Genomic DNA, 24,233 nt, shown 5'->3' on the forward strand with positions numbered 1-24,233 from the left:
CCCGGCTCCTCAAGAGGATTCTCTGATTTCTAATCAACAACTTAAGAGGCCTCTTGAAGTGAACTTGAGAAATGTGTTGAGTGGTCTATAAGCTATCATAACAGGTAGTTATAAGGGCCCTTCTGTTATAGGAGATTCCCGGGATAGTAAGTCATATTTGTCATTTCTTGGTTCTGAAACGAATGGAGACAATGCAATATTTGAAGTGGAGTGGGAAATGGAAAAGATAAAGAAAAATTCTTCTAATTGTCAAATTTTGAGGGGTTATCTCATGGCCACTCTCTTTTAGGAGCTTTCAACTAGGACCAGATTGTCCTTTGAGTCGGCTATGAAAAGGTTGGGTGGAGAAGTTTTGACAATAGAAAATGCACGAGAATTTTCTACAGCAACAAAAGGAGAAACACTTGAAGATACCATATGAAATGTTGAAGGATACATTGATATAATTGTCATGAGGCACTTTGACAGTGGTGCTGCCAGAAGAGCTGCATCAATAGCAGGTATACCTATTATTACTGCTGGGGATGGTCCAGGCCAGCACCCTCCACAGGCTCTGTTGAATGTGTATACAATCGGAAGAGAGATAGACAAATGGGATGGCATTAGTGTGGCCTTAGGGGGTGATCTGGCAAATGGCAGGATTGTTGATTCTTAGTATGGGCCTGCATATGGCAACATCAATTTTGGCTTGGAGGCTCCTATTCACATTACACAAGAAACAAATCATTTGACTCTGCTCAATGCCACTGTTGGCTTTTAATATGTTTTTCATTGGCATTGCAGGTGATCCAAGTGGTATGAGCAGTGTCCGGGCTTTGTTGCTTTCTCAACTCTTGAGGAAGCATCTCGCGCACTAGCCGATATAATTGGGGAAATTGCTATCAACAAACTACTATATGTGGCACTTGCACAAAGTAAAGAAGATAGGAGAGCTAGATTGTTGGCATAATTTGTCCAAATGAGGCCAGTTGCAATGTCACCTACAGTTTCTGATCGTGTTCCATTTTTTTCCCAGGTGCTCCAGGTTTGAGACAACAACTATTTTATGGCGAAGGTCCTCCCTCTAATGCAGTGCGTAATGGGTTAGGGTCTAGTGAGAGAAGGATGCAATTTAAAATTGTTGTTGTTGTTGCAGTCAACTTGGTAGTCTCCTTTCATCACTTCCCTTTGCATTTGGAACTTCCTGGCCAATTTCATCCGAAATGGATTCAAGTACCAGCGGTAGAGATTCAACGTATGGGGAGGTGTCTGTTGTACTCCAGGACAGTGAGCAGCAGCTTGTGCAGTCTGGATTTTGAGAAGGAACAACTGGTTGGATTCATACCAAGCTGGGTTTTCTGCTGATGATGGTGATGAGGAAAAAGCTTGCAGTGGGCTTCCTTGTGCTGTTCAGTTACTTTCCTGCTCATCTGAATTTCAAGAAACATGTGGCCTAGCTCGTTCTAGGGTGCCTCTGAGTGTTTCAAGGTGTAGCAAATGGAGGGGGTTCGTGCTGTTGAGTCTTCTCAATCCCAGGGGGCTGGTCATGATGTTGTTGCTGCCATGCTGTTAAAGTGTATGCAGTGCAATCCAGGACTGCGGGAGGGCAGAGATGCTGCTTGGGGAGATGTGGCGACATTTGGCACGCATCCCTACATTCGATCGTAAAAAAATAAAAATAAAATAAAAAAATAAAAAGTAAAAATAAAAAAATAATTTTTTTTGCTTCTCTGGTTGGATGCTCTAGTTTTGTTGTCTAGAGGGCTGCCACAGATACCGCAGTTTTTACTTGAGAACGGATGGAGCCGTCGGCATGGGCGAGCAGACCTACCTTCGAGCTTGAGGACAAGCTCTTTCTTCCAGGGGGTGTAATGTTATGCATGCAATAAAATTATTATTTTAATTGTTTTTCTTTAATTTACTTTATTTTATTTCGATTTTAAGCCACATGGGTATTTTTGGAATATTTAATTTGTAGGGGTATTTTTGTAATATTTGATCTTAAACCTAGTAACAGTCAACCCTATTTAAGGGGTAAGAGTAATGAGAAAGACAAGCATTGATTTTAGTTTAAACAAGGTTTTGAGTTTTCCTCAACAAGCTCAGGGGTGTGCATTCTCCTTAACAAACCTATGATTTTCAAGCTTCCCTTTTGCTTGATCTTCGTCTTCCTCTTCTTCCTCCCTACAAATCCATGTGTCAGATTCGGGACCATAACAACTTTATATGGATAAGTATATATTAAAAGAAATTTTTGTAAGTCTATTTCTTAAATATTCAACTAATTCTCTATCTGAGTTTTTTTATTAGGAGATATTGATCTTGGAAGAGTCAATGGTCATGCTAGAAAAAGAAAGGAGAAACAGTGCTTAGTTCGACCAGATGACAGAGACCGAAATCTATCAGATTATTTATCTTTTGATAATTATATTTTGTGAAGTAAAGTTATACTTGGATGAAATTTATTTAAGCCTAGTTTCATAAGGAGAAAATTTCATGTCAATTTCATATATATTTAAAGATATATTCGCATTGGAAGAATCAAAGGTCATGCTAGTATTCTATAGCATTGTAAAATCCGAATTTAAACTCATTGTTTTGCAACACTTTTTCAGGAAAATATCTCACTTTTCCCTGTTTTGAGGTCTTAATTATACATCACTGTTATTTGGCCTTATTGCTACATCTATGATATTTGGTTCAAGCTGGGATCACTGCCATTACCTCCCAACTTGAGGAGGAGAAGTAGAAGAAGTACAAGGAAGAGGTATTTTATTCCATATGTTGTGGATAAGTTTTATGTGACCAAAATATTCAAGAAATGGGGAGCACAAATGAAGCTTTCATTTGTGCTCGAAAAAGAAATTTTTATATCGGATTATTTCATGGGTTCTTTTACAAAGTTTATTATATGTGTTGGAAGAAGGTCGTGTTATATTCAGCTACAACTATTATGTCTCTTTGGATGAGACATTATATTGAAGAAGAGGTGGCGTCATGTTGTGGACTCAATAGCACACCGAGTCACACAATGAAGGAGGCAATAACAACTCACTCAATAGGATTTATTTCTTATATTACTTTGAGTAGGATTTATTTCTTATATTGTTTTAAGTAGGAGTTATTTCTAATTACTTTTATATGTAGGGGCATTATGGGGAATTATTGTAACCCTAACCCTAAAAATCCATGACGTGATCTATTTAAGGTAAAGGAATGAATGAAATAGGTAAGCTTTGAGATTTTAGCATAACCTAGTGTAAATAGGCTGAGATCACCTCTTGATCTCGAGTTTAGGGTTTACTCCAAATATTCAACCTATCCTTCACCCTCCATCCTCATCCAAATTCGTCCATCTTCATCCTTCATCACCCATAATAGGAAGAGGAGCTTCCTACCACTTTTTCGAGCTCAAAGAGTGGGTCTTCCCTGCTTCTCAGCGTCAACAATCAGCAAGGGTTCTAACCCTCTTGACGAGCAGAAAAAGGGAGGATTTTCTGGTTCTCCACGTGAAGATCTGGTGCATTCCTTCCCAGCTTGGAAGCATCACTGAAACCTAACCTCAACGTCTACCAAGGTGAGTTAAGGTCTACACATAAGCTAGGGCTTCAATCCTAGCACGAGCAGCAACCAAATCAGGGTTGAAACCCTGATTTACGTGAGCAAGAAAAGGTACTTCTTCGATCATCTCTCCACCTGAATTATTTCCATTCTAGCTATAACTTTAGCACTAGAGTGGGTTGATAAAAAGGGAGATTGATCACTGGTGGAAGATTAGCCAAAGAATGGATCTTTAACCCTCTTTACCGAGTCCAACAACTTAGTACCAGTGTTGGATTTACAAATCCCACGCCGTGTTACTCGATCCATGACCTGGGACCTTAACAATGTGGTATCAGAGCAGGGTAACAGGGGGGATACTCTCAGCAATGAAAAAATCCAAATCAGGATACAAAAGATAGAAGATAGCCTTGAAACAACACAACCAGTGTTGGGGAAGGTTTGTGGTTTGGAAAAAGAGATGAGTCGAGTCATCAGCATGCTAATGGAGTTGAGGGCAGAGAGGCATCTGAGTTCAGAGGTGAGATAGGTTGCTCAACCATATCACAGAAGAGGGGAGTAGTGGCATGGGCACACTGCTGTCCAAGGACCCCAACATGGAGGCATAGTTCCAAGGTACACCAAGTTAGAGTTTCCTCTTTCAATGGTTCAGTTGATCCCTTCATTTGGTTGCATAGATGTGAATTTTTTTTTTTTTTTAAACCAAGGGACTACTGGATGGGATAACATGCAACTAGCCTCTTTCCATATGATAGATGAAGCCATATTATGTGTTACTCAAGTAGAGAAAGAGAGACCAGGGATGACTTGGGGAGAATTTAAAAATCTATGGATTTGGCCCTCCCACCAACAGCAACCCCCTTGGGGAGTTAGTCCTATTGCGACAAACTGGTTCGATGGAACAATATCAAAAATTGTTCCAGGAAAAGTTGGCTCGTACTGGTGAGAGGGTATTGGTTGACAACCAGGTCTCCCTATTCACATTGGGTCTCAATGAGTATCTACGGCTACAGGTAGAACTCCTTATGCCTACGGATTTAGCTCATGCAATAAATATGGCCCGAGCAATGGAACAACGACAACAGTTGCAGCAACGTAAGCCGGGTTGGTCGGGTGAGAGGAACACTTCCTCCATGTGGCAAGGGTGCCGCTATACTTCATCTCAGGGAGCATCTCCAGTAGCCCCATCTAGACACACTCTGACTACAACTCGGGTAGCCGATTCCCGCCCTGGTAATCCCCTACCGAACTTTATAAAAAAATTAACTAGTGCGGAGATGGCAGAAAGGCGGTCCAAAACTTTATGTTATAACTGGGATGAGTAGTATCGGGTAGGGCACCAACATAAACGATTGTTTTGCCTCAAGGTGGAGGATTCAGAGTATCCATAGGAGCCAGAGGATTTTATCGAGGAGGAACCACCAGAGATATCCTTGCATGTTATTACTGGGCAGAAATCGCCTAATACAATGCAAGTCTGAGCTCATGTCATTGAACGAGAATTGGTGGGACTAGTCAACTCGGGGAGTACACAATTTTTGAGTTTGACAGCAGCACAACATCTCCAGCTCTAGATACACACTCATCCGACAGTCACCAACTAGTCGACTCGGGGAGTACACACAATTTTTGAGTTTGACAACCGCACAACATCTCCAGCTCCAGATACACACTCATCCGATAGCCACCGTCTCAGTGGCCAATGGCGAGAAGGTCCCTAGCTATGGGATTAGTAAGGCGATAACTTTTTCCATTGGCTCTACTTCGTTTAATGCTGAATTTTTTGTTATTCCCCTGGCTGGATTTGATATGGTATTAGGAATTAAATGGTTACAAATGTTGGGGTCCATTCTGTGGGACTTTTCGGCTTTAACCGTGAGCTTTGATTTGGTCGGGAGTTGGGTGCTCTGACTAGGCCCACTGCATGCACACTTTGTAGACACATGAACAACTTGACAGTATTAGTGATGGTCTGGTTGAAGATTTCTCTGACCTCTTCCAGGAGCCATCGGGTTTGGCTCCCCAGAGGCAATGTGACCATAGAATTTTTCTGAAACCAGGATATGAGGTAGTGGTCGTGCGACCGTACCGTTACCCACACCTTCAGAAGGACGAGATAGAGTGTCAGTGCTAGGTGATGTTGAAACAGGGTCTTATTCGTCCCCGTGGCTCCCCGTTCTCTTCACCCATCTTACTGGTGAAGAAACATGATGAGACATGGAGGTTCTGCGTGGATTATCGGGAGTTGAACGTGCAGACAGTAAAAGACAAGTTTCTGATTCCGGTAGTGGATGAGCTCCTGGATGAGTTATATGGGTCGTGGTTATTCACTAAACTCGACCTCCGTTCGGGATACCATCAGGTCCAGATGCACCCCTCTGATATCGAGAAGATGGTGTTCCGCATGTACCATGGCCACTTTGAGTTCGTCATCATGCCGTTCCGGTTATCCAATGCATCCTTTACTTTTCAAGCTTTGATGAACGAGGTATTTAGCCCTTATCTTCAAAATTTTGTTCTTGTGTTTTTTTATGATATTCTTATATATAGCAAGTCGGTTGAGGAGCACTTGGCACACTTGAGGATTGTTTTCAACTTGTTACGAACACATCAGCTCTATTTGAAACATTCGAAGTGTTCTTTTGTGGCTTCACACGTGGGGTATCAGGGACACATTATCTCACATGAGGGAGTTACGGTGGATCCCGAGAAGATCTGAGCTATTCACGAGTGGCCGCAGCCACAGTCATGTTCTGCATTATGGGGTTTTTTGGGTCTTGCGGGCTACTACCACAAATTTATTCAGAACTATGGGCCAGTTGCAGCACCATTGACCAATCTACTCAAGAAAAAATCCTTTATTTGGAATGAGGAGGCCACCAAGTTGTTTGCGACACTCAAAGCGGCCCTCGCATCTGCGCCAGTATTACAACTTTCCAACTTTAACGAATTGTTCGTGGTAGAGTACGACGCTTCGAGCGTGGGCATTGGGGCCGTTTTACAACAGCTGGGCCATCCTATTGTATATTCTAGCAGACAGTTGGCATTCCGTCATCACAAGCTTGCAGCCTATGAACGCGAATTGATTGGGTTGGCGAAGACGGTCCAACATTGGAAGCCTTATCTCTGGGGCCGGGCTTTTCTCATACGCACGGATCACTACAACCTTCAATTCCTAGTAGAACAACATTTGACGACGTCGCTACAACAACACTGGTTCAGTAAGTTATTGGGGTTTGACTTCTCAGTGGAATATCGTGTGGGGAGATTAAATAAGGTGGAAGACGCCTTGTCACGTTGTTTTGAGGATCAGCAATCGGTCTATTCGATCAGCCAGCTGAGATTTCTCATTCTGGACTTGGTGAGAGACGCACATGCCATTGACCCTGCACTGCAGGAGCTCCATCAGAAGATTTCGAAAGGAACAATGAATTCGAAGTGGTCCATCCAGGATTCACTTATTTATTACAAGCAACAACTTTTCCTTCCACCTAAGTCCGAGTTGATTCCAGCTATTCTCTCGGCCTACCATTACAGTACACACGAGGGGATACAGAAGACCTTGCACAGAATTTGAGCTGATTTTTACTGGCAAGCCATGAAACCCTCTATTGCGACTTATGTGGGCTACTGTCAGGTCTGCCAGTACAATAGAGCTGAGCACTTGAGTCCAGCCGGTCTTCTCCAGCCTCTGGCCCTTCCTAGCAGGTTTGGGCCGACATTTTGATGGATTTTGTGGAAGGTCTACCCCTGTCCTTCGGTAAATTCGTACTTTTTGTGGTGGTTGATAGATTCTCCAAGTACAAATATTTTATACCACTGGCTCATCCTTATATAGCAACATGGGTTGCTCAGACTTTCCTGGAGCAGATAGTCTGCTTACATGGCATTCCAGAATCTATTGTGAGTGACAGAGATATAGTTTTCACGAGCACCTTTTGGTGGAAACTTTTTCACTTGAGCGGGACTAAATTGAAGTTCTCCTCCGCCTGTCATCCACAGACAGACGAACAGATAGAGATGGTGAACCACACCATCGAGATGTATCTATGGTGCTTGGTGGATGATCGTCCGCGGCAATGGGTTCAATGGCTTCTGTGGGCCGAATATTGTTACAACACTTCATTCCACTCTGCCTTGCAATCCACTCCTTTCAGGGTTATATATGGTCGGTATCCACCTCACCTTCTCTCGTACAACCCAGGGTCCACCTGCGTGGACGCGATTGATCAGACACTCATGGACCGGGATCTGCTACTACAAAGTATCATAGAATGACTACGACGCGCTCAAGCTCAGATGAAGGATGTCTACGACAAAGGCCACCGTGAAGTCTCTTTTGAGGTTTAGGAGTATGTGTGGCTATGGCTCCAACCCTACCATCAGCAGTCTCTTGAAGGACATCCACGTCATAAGCTCTCTCCCAGATTTTTTGGGTCGTTTCCCATTCTTCGACGTGTGGGACCAGTCGCCTATCAACTCTAATTACTAGATACATTCAAAATTCATGATGTGTTTCATGTCTTTCTTTTGAAGCTACATTCTGGGGCTCAACCTACCTCCACTCCATTCCTACCACCGGTTGATAATGGTGAGGTAATTCTTAACCTAGCTACAGTGTTACGCGCGCAGCTGACCAATGAACATTGGGAGATTCTCGTTCAGTGGACGGACACTGACCTTGATGCTACAACATGGGAACGTGTCGACATCTTCAAATAGGTCTACCCAGGTCTTGAGCTTGAGGACAAACTCTTTTTGCATGGGGAGGCAGATGTTGTGGACTCAATAGCACATCGAGTCACACAACGAAGGAGGCAACAACAACTCACTCAATATGATTTATTTCTTATATTACTTTGAGTAGGATTTATTTCTTATATTGTTTTTAAGTAGGATTTATTTCTAATTACTTTTATATGTAGTGGCATTATGGGAAATTATTGTAACCCTAACCCTAAAACTCCATGACGTGATCTATTTAAGGGAAAGGAATGAATGAAATAGGTAAACTTTGAGATTTTAGAATAATCTAGTGTAAACAGGCTGAGATCACCTCTTGATCTCGAGTTTAGGGTTTACTCCAAAAATTCAACCTATCCTTCACCCTCCATCCTCTTCCAAATTCGTCCATCTTCATCCTTCATCACCCATAATAGGAAGAGAAGCTTCCTGCCCCTTTTCCGAGCTCAAAGAGAGGGTCTTCCCTCCTTCTCAGCGTCAACAATCAGCAAGGGTTCTAACCCTCTTAACGAGCATAAAAGGGAGAATTTTCTGGTTCTCCACGTGAAGATCTGGTGCATTCCTTCCTACCTTGGAAGCATCACTGAAACCTAGCCTCAACGTCTACCAAGGTGAGCCAAGGGCTACACATAAGCTAGGGCTTCAATCCTAGCACGAGCAACAACCAAATCAAGGTTGAAATCCTGATTTACGTGAGCAAGAAAAGGTACTTCTTCCATCATCTCTCCACCTGAATTATTTCCATTCTAGCTATAACTTTAGCACTAGAGTGGGTTCATAAAAATGGAGACTGATCACTGGTGGAAGATTAGCAAAGAACGGATCTTTAACCCTCCTTACTGAGTCCAACAACTCAGTACCAGTGTTGGATTCACAAATCCCACGCCGTGTTACTCGATCCATGACCCGAGACCGTAACACGTCAGTATCCTTTCTCATATCATCATTTACTTAATACCGCATAATAAATATAAAAAATATCAACAGTTGGGATTCCATGATGGAGGAACTTAATACCCGTAAAAAATATCAACGGTTGGGATTCCATGACAAAAGAACTTAATACCCCGTAAAAAATATCAATAGTTGGGATTCATTGACCGAGGAACTTAATACCCCATAAAATATAAACGGTTGGAATTTCATGACCAAAGAACTTAATACCCCATAAAAAATATCAACGGTTGGGATTCCATGACGGAGGAACTTAATACCTTGTCAAAAATGTCAACGGTTGGAATTTCATGATGGAGGAACATAATACCCCATCAAAAATATAAAAAATATCAACGGTTGGAATTGCATGACAGAGGAACTTAAAAATATCAATGGTTGGGACACTGTGATGGAGGAACTTGATACCCCGTCAAAAATATCTACCAGTGAGAGTCAGTGCTCGGATTGGGACACCATGATGGATGAGCTTATTATTAAATCAAAGTCCCCCCTCGTCAACGGTTGGGATTACATGACGAAAGAACTTAATACCCCGTAAAAAATATCAATAGTTGGGATTCCATGACGGAGGAACTTAATACCCTATAAAATATAAACGGTTGGGATTCCATGACTAAAGAACTTAATACCCCGTAAAAAATATCAACGGTTGGGATTCCATAACGGAAGAACTTAATACCTTATCAAAAATATCAATGGTTTGAATTCCATGACGGAGGAACTTAATACCCTGTCAAAAATATAAAAAATATCTACGGTTGGAATTCCATGACAGAGGACCTTAAAAATATCAACGGTTGGGACACTTTGATGGAGGAACTTGATACCCCGTCAAAAATATCTACCAGTGAGAGTCGGTGCTCGGATTGGGACACCATGACGGATGAGCTTTAGATCAGAGACTCCCCCCCCCCCCCCCCCTCTCCTTCAGCTGGGCCTCATGGAAGATCTTATACATCATTTACAACAAGCTAGGAGTTCATGATGTTCTCTCACCCCCAGGTTGAGGGGGAGTGATGGGCTCCAACCCACACAACCAAGGAAGGCCCACATATCTAAGAGTGTTGGAAGATGGACCCAAGCCCATAAGAAGTAGGACCCACCATGATTACCACAAGCTGACATCCTTATCACATAAGTTGGAAAATCAAGAAGGACTCACTCAGATAACCACAAGCTGGTTGGAAGATCAAGGACTCACAAAGATAACCACAAGCTAGTTGGAAGATCAAGAAGGACTCACAAAGGCATCTTTGTCTTATGGTCACGTCCTAGAAAAGTTATAGTTTGAGTTATGTTTATCTTTTATCTATATTGAGTTATTTAATTTTGCTAGGACTTATTTTTAAGTGTTACTATTTGTCATTGTTTTGTTTGCTAAGAACTTCAACATAATCAGCAACCAAATATACCGAGTAGGAACCAACTCCAAACTGCCCAATGACATTCAGATCGCCGCCTGTTTGCATTTTCTCAACGAAAGCCGCCTTCTCAAAATTAACATGCTTATCAAGCAGGAGCATCCCATTAAGCTCAGACATATATGGGACATGCACAATGGTCTCATCAATTGAAAAATTAAACAACCTCAGCGTGTCAATTGAGCAATGAACCCACGCACAGTGAGTGTGCTCTAGAACAATTACATGTCGAAATTCATACACCAAGCCCGAATACCTTCAATTGGGTATTGTTTCTCTACGTCATGGAATAGAGAACCGTCATCCCAAATTTTCGAGCAACGGTGCTGCTGCGCAGCCCTTGGTAGCCCCTTCACCCCCATGGAAACAAAATTTATTCATATCGATTGAGGCCATGTTTGAAGCCTACCCCAAAAGACGTTGATGGTGGTTCCCCGCTGGACTGTCGAGGGCGAGGTTGAGAAAAATTAGTCCGACAAGGCCGACGGAGTCGCCCCCTTCTCCGGTGGTGAACAACAGCCCTTGGAGGCTTTGTCGCTTGGAGATATGCTGAGACAGAGAGCTCTCGGAAACACATCCCGGTCGGAAGAAGCGTCGGAAATATTACCTTCTCCTATTTGACAAGGTGTTTTCCTTGCCGTGAGCCTTGTTCGTGTGATTTTGGATTTGAGGTCTCACCCAATTTGTCCAACGCCGACGAGGTGTTAGCAGAAAACCCCTCTGATTTTGGATTTCCCGGGTCCCTACCGTCAGATTTCGGAAGTTTGGATTCCGATTTCTGATTTTTAAGGTCACTCTCGGCTGATTTCCCTTATTTGGAAATCAATTTTGTCTAGCCCAGCGCTGGAGTTCCCTACTCAAACATATTGAAATTTCCTGGCCATTGGCCTTTTTGCCCATCCGAGACAGCTTCTGCTGCCTCTTCTTTGCATGTATCATCCTCAGAGATTTGAGGTCGTATGCCCTTCGTTTCTGCAACGGCATCGAGGTCCTCTCCTCTTTTTTTTGGAATTGTTTTCCTTCGGGTCGTAAGACGAGTTATCATGTTGTCCATCCTTCTATTCAATCTCTCCTAACCTCTGAGAATCAACTCCAACCACTCCCGTAATTCCCTTTCGCTGGTCTCCGTCATGGAACCCTGTTTTGATATTAATGTGTTCCTGCTTTGATACCAGTTGTTATGGTCCCGGATCTGACACAAGAATTTGTTGTTACTATTCAGGTTTGGCCATGGGGAATTGTAGAAAGACATGGAGAGGAAGATGAAAATCAAGCCGAAGGAAACTTGAAAACCCTAGAGCTCGTTGAGGAGAATTCCTAGCCTGTTTACCCTAACATTAAGCTAAAATCAATGCTTGTCTTTCTTATTACTCTTACCCCTTAAATAGGGTTCACCCTGTTAGGGTTTAATATAAAATATTATAAAAATACCCTTATAAATAAAATATTCCAAAAATACCCTGTGGCGTAAATTGAAAAAAATAAAGTAAATTAAATAAAATAATAAAATAATAATTTTTTTGTGTTCATAACACATTAGCGAGTGAAGGAACAACAAAGGAAACTATCCAAAATAGATCAATCCAACAAAGAATGTGTGGTTGGAAGATAATAAGTAGCAGATTTTCTGGAGTGCGTTCGTCCACAGATAAATCACTGGCAGAGATCATTTCAAAGAGGCAATAGTGGAAAAAATGCTGGAAAATAGCAACGAGAAGATCTCTCGGAGAGCAGTGGTATTCAGGTTATGTTTTGAACAACACAGAGTTGCCAAAGATCTATTTTCAGAAATAATGAAGTTGAGATGGCAGAGAACTTCCGACGGTATCTGTGATACTAGTAGAGTACTTCCGATGATATCGGTCACCTTACAATGATAGGATTGTTTCTTAAGTTCAGATGATTCTCCCAATGAAAATACTCGAGCTAGTAAAGTTCCCAGCAAGTGTTTCCAAAATTAAAACAATCAAACTCTGGTGTTTACAAAATCAGATGAAGACGATGTTGGGACAAAGGATCCTTCAATACGTATGTAACAAAACCATGACCATCCACAACTCAATCATCACCAAATAGAATATGATTATGCTTTACAAACTCATTCACCAAGCAGCAGTAATATGAAAAACTCCTCAATAGAAATGGAGTTCCAGTAATGACAAAAAACAAAACAGTAATATGTGCAAAGAAAAAAAAATAATGGTTTTTTTTAATCCTGAACACCATATATGAGAGTCCCAAAAATCAATGCTAATACACCATGTTAAATTGGGTCCAAGGCTTATCCCAAAATGACTAGCCAACTTAGGAAACCACTTTCCCAACTAATAAACTCAAGATCTTTGTACTCACCAATGGATTATTCCTTGAAACCAAACAAGGGGACAACCTACATGAGTGCTTGGCACGGTTTCAAAGGCTGATTCAAGAGTGGAAAATTGCTCATCCCTACTCCACTGATATATCGGTTCAAGAAAAAGCAACGGGAAGCCTTAGAAGCTACTAACCTTTTAGAAAATATCAAACCATACCTTGTGGTGGTGAAGACTCAACTTCTTAGCCATCAATACTTCCGTCCTTTGATGATATAAGTGCCACCTTACTTCAAATACTAGAGCATTCTTCCACCAATCACATTGGGGTATCCTCTGCTATGTACTCATGTAACAAGGACAGACCCTCTACCACAAGAGGGATTGGTAGAAATTATAGAGGAGGCCGAGCAACTGCTGGTAGGACTAGCTCTAGCCCTTCAAGGTTTGATAATCGGGTCTGCACTCATTGTGGAGGACAAAATCATTTAGGTTAAACCTATTGGAAGCTGCATGGAAAACCAAACTGGGCCACTACCAACCGAGCCTCGGTACATACTAATAAAAATGAAGACAAACCTGAGTCACACAAAGGTAAGACAACTATAACCGATGAAGATTATGAATTCTTGCAAAGATTGAAGACTGATGGTATTTACTCATGTATCTTCATCCACTATTGCTGCCACTACCGCTTTAGGTATGCTCTCTATCACTTCTTCCTCTTCATCTTGGGTCATTGACTAAGGAACCTCCGAGCATGTAATAGGTACCAAAAGTCTATCACATTATATGTCTCCCTATTTATTAGAAAAGTTTGTTACCATAGCCGACTGATCCCAAACCAAAGTTCTTGGGAAGGTATCCTCTACTACACCTTCACTTCCGCTTTCCGATGTCTTATTTCTTCTTCAGTTTGCCTTAAACTTTTTGTCTGTTAGCCAATTCACCAAATGTTTCCATTGCTCCATCACCTTCTCACATTCTTTTTTATTTTTTAGGATCTAGCAATGAATTAAGTGATTGGTGGAGGCCATGAACATGGGGGCCATTATTACTTGGATTTGTCTCTGGTGACTATACTTTCCACTTCTCAGATAGAGGCAAGATTATGGCACAACTGATTTGGAGATCCATTAGTAGCATCACTTCAACAATTATTTCTTTTTTTAAAAAACTTTTCTGGTTTAAATTGTGAAGTATGTCACTTGAGTAAAACACTAGAGGACCACATACTCTCCTCGAGTTGAAATTAAATGTGTGGCTCTATACTCCTTTGTTAGAAGATGGGCTCAAGCCCACACGTACAAGGAAGAAAGTCCACACGTCCAAGAGGTGGTATATTGGTAAGAAGACTTCTCATAAAGATGTCATGGAGATGTAATTACTTGTCTATTTATGTCTTTTCTCTTATAAGGTTGTAGCCTTAAGGGTATGGTAGTCATTGTAACATACACTAAAAAAACTATAAATAGAGGCCCTTAGCTAAAAGGTAGAGCATTAAGTTCTCTCCTTACTTCTCAAACTCTTCCAAACTCTCCTCCCCCTTCTCTTGAAAGCCGATCTCTCAACTTGTTGAATTTAGGATCCCTTTTCCAATACTCCGAGCAAGAGAAAGAAGAAAGAAAAAGAAGAAAAGGGAAGAAGAGCTTCGGGTAGAGAGAAGAAAAAAAAAAAAGAAAAAGAGGTATGCGCCAAGCAAAGAGAGAGGGAGATATTAATTCAAGAAGGAGATGTGTAACTTGATTAATTCCAAATTACAACACCTTTATTTATAGTAGAGGAAGAGATAGAGTCCTTATACAATTAGCCTTTCAATCTCCTAATTACATTCCAACTCTAACTCTCTAAGATAAGTCTATTCAAAATAATCTACTAGAAGACTAATAAGAGTTGAATTAGAACTCTTTCTTCAATCACGTGAATATAAGGGAGGAGGCTAGATCGTGGTCTTATCCTTGTGGGTCCCTCATGATCTTCCAGCTTATCTTGATAAGGTTGCCAGCTCAAGTATTCTAATTCATTTCAGCTTGTGCTTTTTAACTCCTTAACTCGTGCTAGCTTGGGTGAGGATGCTTCTTGGTGTCCCACATCCTCATGGTCAGTCCCACCAACTCGAGCACCATGGTGGGTCCCACATTGTAATACTCCCCTCAAGCTGGGGGTGAGAAGGCATCATAAATACCCAGGTTGGTGCATATGGTAGACACAATCTTGTGAGTGACCGGCTTGGTGAGAATATCTGCAACTTGACTTTGTGATGATATATGCTTTAGAGATAAAAAACTTTCTTGGAATTTTTCTCGTATAAAATGGCAGTCCACTTCAATTTGCTTTTTTCTTTCGTGGAAGACTAGATTCGATGTAATGTGTATTGCTTCTTGATTATCACAATATAGATCTATCAGAGCTTCTTTGTAGAATCCCAATTCATTGAGAAGAGATCTTATCCATAGGAGTTCACTAATAGTGTATGCTATGGCTCTGTATTCTGCTACTACATTTTGTTTCTGTTACAATAAGGGGCCCTCCATGGTGTTCGAGCTGGTGGGACCCACCATGAGGATGTAGTTCATCAATAAGAATCCTAGAGGACTTGGGACACCAAGAAGTGTCCTCTGCAAAGCAAGTTCTAGTAAAGGAATCAAGAAGCACAAGCTGAGTTGATTTAGAAGATTTGAAGATCAAGTGGGGCCCACAGGATCTCATGAGCTGGCAAAATTATCAAGGTGTGCTGGAGAATCATGAGGGGCCCACTAGGATAAGGCCACGAGCTGGCTTATCCCTCATATTCACGTGGATAATAAAGAACTCCTAGTTCTACTCCAATTAGTCTTCTAGGAGTTCTAGTTTGAATAGACTTACTTATATTGAAGAGTTAGAGTTAGAATGTAATTAGGATTGAATGACAACTTGTATGAGGACTCTACCTCCTCCTCTCCTATAAATAAAAAGGTTGTAATTCGGAATTAAACAAGCAACACACTCAAAGAAGGCTCTTGTGAAGGAAGACTCATAGAGTTTTTCATATTGAAAATTATATATTGGAGGAAATATATTTGAGTCTACTTTCGAAAGAATAATTATTTGTTCCAATTGGAGTTATCTACAGAGAGATATCGATATTTGAATGAGCAAAGGTCAGATTGTAAAAAGGTTCGAGAAGCAATAGTAATCCTCAGATTCTGAGGTATTTTTTTCTATCAAGAACTAGACTTTATATGAAGAAATATATATCAAAATAAAGATCTGTAAGTCTATTTTCTAACCTATTCAACCAATTATCAGTATAATATTTTTATAAGGAGATATTGATCTTGGAAGAGTCTATGGTTGTTCTGGAAAAACAGGAGAAACATAACTTAGTTCGGCCAGATGACAAAGACCGAAATCTGTCAGATTATTTATCTTCTGATAATTATATTTTATAAATATATGTTATGCTTGGATGAAATTTATTTAAGTCTACTTTTAGAGAGAAAAAATTTCATGTCAATCTGATCTATATTGAAAGATATATTCGAATTGGAAGAATCAAAAGTCATGCTGGTATTTTATTGTATTGAAAAATACGAATTTATGCCAATTGTTTTGCATCACCACAAATTTTTTTTCGTGGGATAAGATTTCCATGATATTGAAGATTGCTATTGAGCCTCTTATGAGTGGTTTTCTGGAAAAAAAAATATAATTAGCATTGATGTTATATTTACATATGCCGAGTTGATTGAAGAAGTGCTACTTGGTGAAATTATTTGAAGTTTTTTTGAAAAAGAAGAGCCTATCATGGCTGATGAGAATATGAGAAAAAGAAGAGGTTATAGTGCTAGTCGAACGGATGATATTAAATGTACTCATTGTAAATTTTGGGGCCACACTATAGACCAGTGCCGTTATAGGCTATGCACTTACTGTGGTAGATATGGCCACAATAAAGAAATATGCTACAAAACAAATGACAAGTTAGAATTGACAAGGGCGAACGAGCCCTCATAAGTAATGCACAAGAAAACAATCCCCCAACTGCACAAAAAAGTATTACTGATGAAGAGTATGAATTATTTCAGAAGTTAAAGACCATTCTAGGGTCTTCTCCTAGCCCCTCTGCCACTACTGCTTCAGGTATGCTATCTGCCTCATCTTCATCCTGGATAATTAATTCAGGAGCCTCCTAGCTTTTTATAGATAACAAAACTTTATTACATTATTTTTCTCCGAGTCTTTCACACAAATTTGTTATCATAGTTGACGGTTCTTAAACCAAAGTCCAAGGAAAAGGTTCAACTTCTGTCACCCCATCACTTCCGCTCAATGATATTCTGTTGTTCCTTCCTTTCCTTTAAACTTGCTCTTTGTGAGTCAGCTTACAAAATATTTTCATTGCTCGGTTACCTTCACACCTACTTCATGTGTTTTTCAGGATCTTATAACGAAGCAGGTGATTAGTGGAGGCCATGAACAAGGGGGGCTCTACTACTTGGATGTGCCAAAGGTCAATATGGTGTCTACTACTGAGAATGAGACACAATTATGGCACAATCGGTTGGGACATCCTTGCATAAAATCTCTTCATCATATGTTTCCATCTTTTAAGATAAGGTCAGAATTCAGTTGTGAGGTATGTCAGTTAAGTAAACATCAAAGGAGTACATACTCTCCTCGTCCAAAAGTCAAAAGTAACATTCCTTTTTCATTGATTCATACTGATGTTTGGGGGCTTTGAGTGTCTCTAATATTTCTCGAGCCAAATATTTTATCACTTTTATTGATGATTTCACTCGCACAACTTGGTTGTTTATTTTCAAAGAGCGTTCTGAGATACCATCTATTTTTAAATCTTTTTATGCGATGGTACTCACACAATTTGGTCGGAAGATAAAAATCCTTCGGTCTGATAATGCCAAAGAGTATATTTCAAAAGACCTTGACTCCTTTTGATAAGAGAATGGCATTATCCATCAGACATCATGTGCCTACACTCCTCAACAAAACGGTGTAGCCGAACGGAAAAATTGTCATATTCTTGAGGTATCTCGAGGTCTTTTATAAGCCATGAAAGTTCCATATTTTTATTGGCCCCATGTCCTTACAACATGTTTTCTTATAAATCGTCTACCATCTACTACTCTAGGGAATAAATCCCCCTACTCTAAACTTTACCACATGATGATCCATTTGCATTACCATTGAAAGCCTTCGGTTGTCAATGTTTTGTTCATAATACTTTATCTAGACACAGCAAACTTGACCCTAAATCTATAAAGTGTATCTTTTTGGGATACTCTCGAACACAAAAAGGTTATGTTTGTTATAGTCCCTCTTTGCAATGTTTATTTGTGTCTAGGGATGTAACATTCTTTGATGACTCCTCATATTATTCTGATAGCGCTCCACCAGGTATGTCATCAGTACCAAGTTCTCCTCGACCAGTTGCGCCTCGTGATACAGAGATTGTTCAGGTCCCACAGACAATGGCCGATACCACACCTACCGAGTTGTCGGATCCACCAGAGGTAAGTCCATCACCAGTCATTTTTGGTCCTCAATTTGATACTCAACCTATTGCTATAAGAAAAGAACCTCGTTCATGCACTCAACCTTCTACTTTTCATCCTATCTCCAATTTTGTGTCTCATCATCTCCTCTCACCTTTATGTTGTCATTTTCTTTCTTTTATTTCCTCCATATCGATTCCACAGTCATATCAGGAGGCTCTACAACATCCAGGGTGGAAGGCAGCAATGGATGAAGAAATGAAGGCACCCAATCAGAATCATACATGGTCACTGGTTCTTCTACCTACAGACAAAAAACCTATTGGTTGCAAGTGGGTTTATACAATTAAACATAATCCGGATGGGACTATTGTACGAATGAAAGCTCGATTGGTTGCTAAAGGATACACTCAATGCTATGGCATTGATTATGATGAGACATTCTCTCTAGTGGCAAAAATGACTTCGATACGTATATTATTATCCTTGGCAGCTAATTCATCATGGCCAATATAATAACTGGATGTCAAAAATGTCTTTCGCAATGGTGATATAATAGAAGAAATTTATATGCAACAACCTCTTGGATAGGTGGTTGAGGGCGAGTCGGTATGTCGCCTTAAAAAATCTCTATATCGGCTAAAGCATGGTTTGAAAATTTTAGTCAAGCCATCATACAAGCAGGTTTTTACAGATGCTCTGCAGACCACTCAATATTTATTGAGAACACAGCAAGAGGTAAGGTGATTCTAGCTATTTTTGTTGATGATATCATTTTAACTGGAAGTGACTCTGAGGGCATTCAAATAATTAAAGAAAAAATATGTGCTGAATTCAAGACAAAGGATCTTGGATTACTGAAATACCTTTTGGGTATTGAGGTCTTACAATCCAGACAAGATTATTCTATCCCAAAAAAAATATGCCCTTGATTTACTAGAAGAAACAGGTATGTTGGGATGCAAACCGGTAGACACTCCTCTGGATGCAAATACAAAGTTATGTGGAGGCATTGGAGAAGACGTGGATATTAGCAAATATCAAAGGTTAGTAGGGCGTCTTATTTACTTATGTGTAACGAGGCCAAATATTTCATATGCAGTAAGTGTAGTAAGTCAGTACATGCACAAGCCACAACGTAGTCATTGGCAAGCACTTGAGAGGATACTATGTTATCTTAAAGGGGCTCCTGGAAGAGGGATCCTCTATAAAAAACATGGACACTTCAACATTGAGGGATTTGCGGATGCAGACTAGGCTGGATCCCCAGATGATAGAAAATCTACTACTAGGTTTTGCATGATGGTTAGAGGAAATCTGGTTACATGGAAAAGCAAAAAATAGAATGTGGTTGCACGGTCCTATGCAAAAGCAGAATACAGAGCCATGGCATACACTGTAAGTGAACTTTTATGGATAAGGTCCCTTCTCAAAGAATAGAGATTTTATAAAGAAGCTCCAATGGATCTATATTGTGACAACCAAGAAGCAATACATATTGCATCGAATTCAGTCTTCCATGAGAGGACAAAGCACATTGAAGTTGATTGCCACTTTATATGAGAAAAATTCCAAGCTGGTCTCTTATCCCTGAAGCACATCTCCTCACAATCAAGCTGTAGACATCCACACCAAACCAGTCACTCACAGAATCATGTCTACCATATGCAGCAAGCTGGGTGTTTATGACGTCTTCTCACCCCCAGCTTGAGGGGGAGTGTTACAATGTGGGGCCCACCATGGTGCTCAAACTGGTGGGACCCACCATGAGGACGTAGGTCATCAAGAAGAATCCTAGAGGAATTGGGACACCAAGAAGAGTCCTCTCGCAAAGCAAGCTCGAGTAAAGGAATTAAGAAGCACAAACTCAGTTGATTTAGAAGACTTGAAGATCAAGTGGGCCCCACAAGATCTCACGAGCTGGCAAGATTATCAAGGTGCGTTGGAGAATCACGAGGGGCCCACTAGGATAAGGCCACAAGCTGGCTTATCCCTTATATTCATGTGGATAATAAAGAACTCCTAGTTCTACTCCAATTAGTCTTCTAGGAGTTCTAGTCTGAATAGACTTACTTGTATTGAAGAGTTAGAGTTAGAATGTAATTAGGATTGAATGATAACGTGTATGAGGACTCTACCTCCTCCTCTCCTATAAATAGAGAGGTTGTAATTCGGAATTAAATAAGTAATACATTCAATCCCGAGTTTGGTTCTCTCTCTCCCTCTCCTTGCTTGGCGCAACTCATCCTTTCCCCTTTAATTTTTTTTGCTCTACCCAAGAGTTCTTCTCCCCTTTTCTATCTTTTTCTTTCTTCTTTTTTTTGCTCATGATTATATAAAAGGGGTCCTAAATTCAACAGTTTGTTGCTTTCCCATGTAACCAAATTCCCTCCAACCATCATACAAAATCCCGAAGTAGATTTTCTGTCATCCAATGATTTGGCCCAGTCTGCATATGAGAATCCTTTGATGTTGAAGTGATCATGGTTTTTATAGAGAAGCCATCTTCCTAGAACTCCTTAAAGATATCGTATTATCCTTTCAAGTGCTTGTCAATGACTAAGTTGTGGCTTGTGCATTTATTGACTTACGACACTTACTACATATGAAATATCTGACTTTGTTACACATAGGTAATACATCTTTTCCAGTGCCTCCACATAATTTTGTATTTGAGTCCATAGGAATGTCTGTGTTAGGTTCCCTTGCCATGGATAGTGTCACCCGGCAATCTCCTCTTGCTTCCAGGTTGGGCGATGAGGTAGGAAGGGATTCTGATTCTTAGAACGACCTATGCTTGACAAATGTTGAGCTTTTGGAAGGAGCTCCACCCTTAGGCCTCGTTAGAGAGAGTACCTGAACTCGTTTAACACTAGATTAGAGAATACTTACCCTTTCATTAAACTCACATCCCTATAAATGGAATTAGGGAATGATGCACAAGGCCCAAGTAAGTGGCCAAGGTTCAACCAAATTACAATAATACCCACTAATAAATTAAAGGTGAAAATTACATAAACTACCCTCTTCATCGACTAGCCACTCTTGATGCTATGGAGTCCATAACATTACTCCCCTCCTGAAGAAAGAGCTTGTCCTCAAGCTCAAAAGTGGGTACAATGCCTGGAAGGAGTCGAGTGGCTCCCAAGAAGCTTCAACCAGGTCTTCATCAGACCAGTGAACTAACACTTCCCATGAGTCTTGAACATGGCGAGCTTGCAATACCTGGGCGGGAGAAGGAATATACCGGCCCTCCTGGATTGGTGGCATTGTTGTATGCAGCAGTGGGGAGTCGCCCTTGAATGGCTTGAGGAGAGAGACGTGGAACACGTTATGGAGCTTGGCGTCCGGAAGAAGCTGCAAGCGATAAGCCACATTGGCAAAACGGTGGAGCACGTGGAAGGGACCATAAAATTTTGGAGAAAGCTTATGGCGTTTTGTGACAGAAAGTGACAATTGTCTGTATGGTTGGAGTTTCAGCCAGCATAATCTCTCGGCTCAAAGGAAAGAGGACGATGACCCTTGTCATATGTTCGATTCATAGTGTCTTGAGAACGCTGCAAGTGAGTTCTAACTTCAGCAAGCATAGTATCCCTTTCCTCTAAAGCCTGGTCTAGTGTCGCGACCCGAGACAATCCCAATTCATACAAAAATAGATGTGGTGGGTCGCATCCATAGACTACCCGGAAGGGAGTGGAACCCAGTGTTGTGTGGTAAGAGGTGTTATAGCAGAATTCAGCCCAAGCCAACCAACGGACCCAATGCCGGGGAGAGTCACCAACCAAACACCTCAAATACATTTCCAGAGTGCGATTGACCACCTCAGTATGCCCATTGGTCTGAGGGTGGTAGGCAGAGGAGAAGGCTAACTTGGTGCCGTCGTAACTTGAAGAGCTCAGTCTAGAATTTACTGGTGAAGAAGACCTCATGGTCATTGGTGATGGACTCTGGGAGGCCGTGATGGCGTACAATCTGATACATGAAGATCTGAGTGACTTGGGTGGTTGTATAGGGATGTGCAAGGGACATGAAGTGGGCATATTTAGAGAACCGATCCACCACTATGAGCATAATGGATTTTCCTGAAGAATGGGGAAGCCCATCAATAAAGTCCATGGAAATATCTGCCCATACCTGTGACGGTAGCTGAAAGGGTTGGATTAGGCCGACTGGATGTAAAGATTCGGTCTTATTTCATTGGCATACCTGACATGCTGCCACATACTCAGCTATCATGCATTTCATACCCTTCCAATAAAAGTCTCGACTAATGCGGAAGTATGTTTTTTGTTAGCCCTCATGTGTACTCTCGTGAAAGGATGAAATAATGCTAGCAAGTAGTGCTGAAATTGGATGAAGATAGATGCGACTCTTGTACATTATGAGACGGTCCTGAATTGCCCAATTGATGTCCATGGCATGGTGCTCAATTTTAGCATATAATTCCAGAAGTTTCAGGTGGTGTTGATGTCTTCATAGATGGAGTACAGCAAAAGTGCCTGTGGTTGACTAATGGCGTGTAGGTGTGAGTCCCCAATTTCCTTGCGTGACAATGCATCAACCCCTTTATTGAGATGGGCTGGTTTGTACTCCACCTGAAAATCAAACCCCATTAACTTGCTCAACCAATGTTGCTACAGCAAAGTAGTGAGGCATTGTTCCAATAAATATTTTAGACTGCAGTGGTTTGTTCAGATCGCAAAGGACCTACCCCACAGATAAGGCCTCCAATGCTGAATAGCTTTGGCTAAGCCGATGAGTTCTCGTGCATATGTGGCTAACTTGTGGTGGTGTGGGGCAAGGTGACGGCTGAAATAGGCGATGGTGTGTCCCTATTGCTGTAAAACGGCTCCAATGCCTCCCCCTAAAGCATCACATTCAATATCAAAAGCCTCCTCAAAGTTGGATAGTTGTAGAACTGGGGCCGGAGGTAAGGCCTGCTTCAATTGCTGAAAGGATGACACTGCAATATCAGACCACTGGAAGGCATTATGCTTGAGTAAATTTTTCAGTGGAGCTCCCATCAGACCATACTCACGGATGAATTTTCTGTAATAACCTGTGAGGCCTAGAAATCATTTTTAGGCCGTGACTAACTGCGGCGTAGGCCAGTCAATTACTGCTTGTATTTTCTATAGTCTGGCTTGACACCAGAGGCAGATATAACATGGGCCAAATAAGCAACTTCTGAAGTACCGAAGTCACATGTAAAGCGGTAGAGAAAGAGGTGGTGGGATTGAAGGAGTGTGAACACCTGTCTCAATTGTCAAAGGTGGTCTGCCCAAGTCTTGCTATACACCAGGATATCATCAAAGAAGACTAGAACATATTTACGTAAAAATGGACGAAATACCTCATTCATGAGCGCCTAAAAGGTGGAGGGGCATTGGAAAGCCCAAATGGCATCACCAAGAACTCAAAGTGTCCATGATGTGTGCGGAATGCAGTTTTTTCCGAGTCTTTCGAGTGTACCCAAATTTGATGGTATCCTGATTTCAAATCCAACTTAGTAAATAGTTGTGCCCCATGTAACTCATCCAAAAATTCTTCCACCGCTGGAATAGGGAATTTATCCTTGACTGTGCGAGCATTGAGCTAGCGGTAATCCACACAAAAGCACCAACAATTACCATGTTTCTTCACCAATAGAATCGAGGAAGAATATGGAGAATGACTGGGCTGAATAATGCCATGAGCTAGCATCTGTTGACATTGTCGTTCGATCTCATATTTCTGAAAATGTGGATAACGGTAGGGATTGACAC

The 24,233-nt window shown here is 41.2% G+C and overlaps 1 protein-coding gene across 1 annotated transcript; it reads left to right on the top strand.

The window, feature by feature from the left end:
• The first annotated feature begins 451 nt into the window (after window positions 1-451).
• On the top strand, window positions 452-1,298 carry LOC137937309 (aspartate carbamoyltransferase 2, chloroplastic-like). Its single transcript, XM_068782382.1, has 2 exons — window positions 452-654; window positions 1,136-1,298. Exons 1-2 carry the CDS (start codon window positions 452-454, stop codon window positions 1,296-1,298), a joined length of 366 nt encoding a protein of 121 aa, XP_068638483.1.
• The last annotated feature ends 22,935 nt before the right edge of the window (window positions 1,299-24,233 follow it).

This window comes from Aristolochia californica, unplaced genomic scaffold, assembly GCF_029961685.1.
Source record: "Aristolochia californica isolate CCGP_79_NKW_82.1479 unplaced genomic scaffold, dmAriCali1.0.hap1 SCAF_7, whole genome shotgun sequence".
Lineage (NCBI taxonomy): Eukaryota > Viridiplantae > Streptophyta > Magnoliopsida > Piperales > Aristolochiaceae > Aristolochia > Aristolochia californica.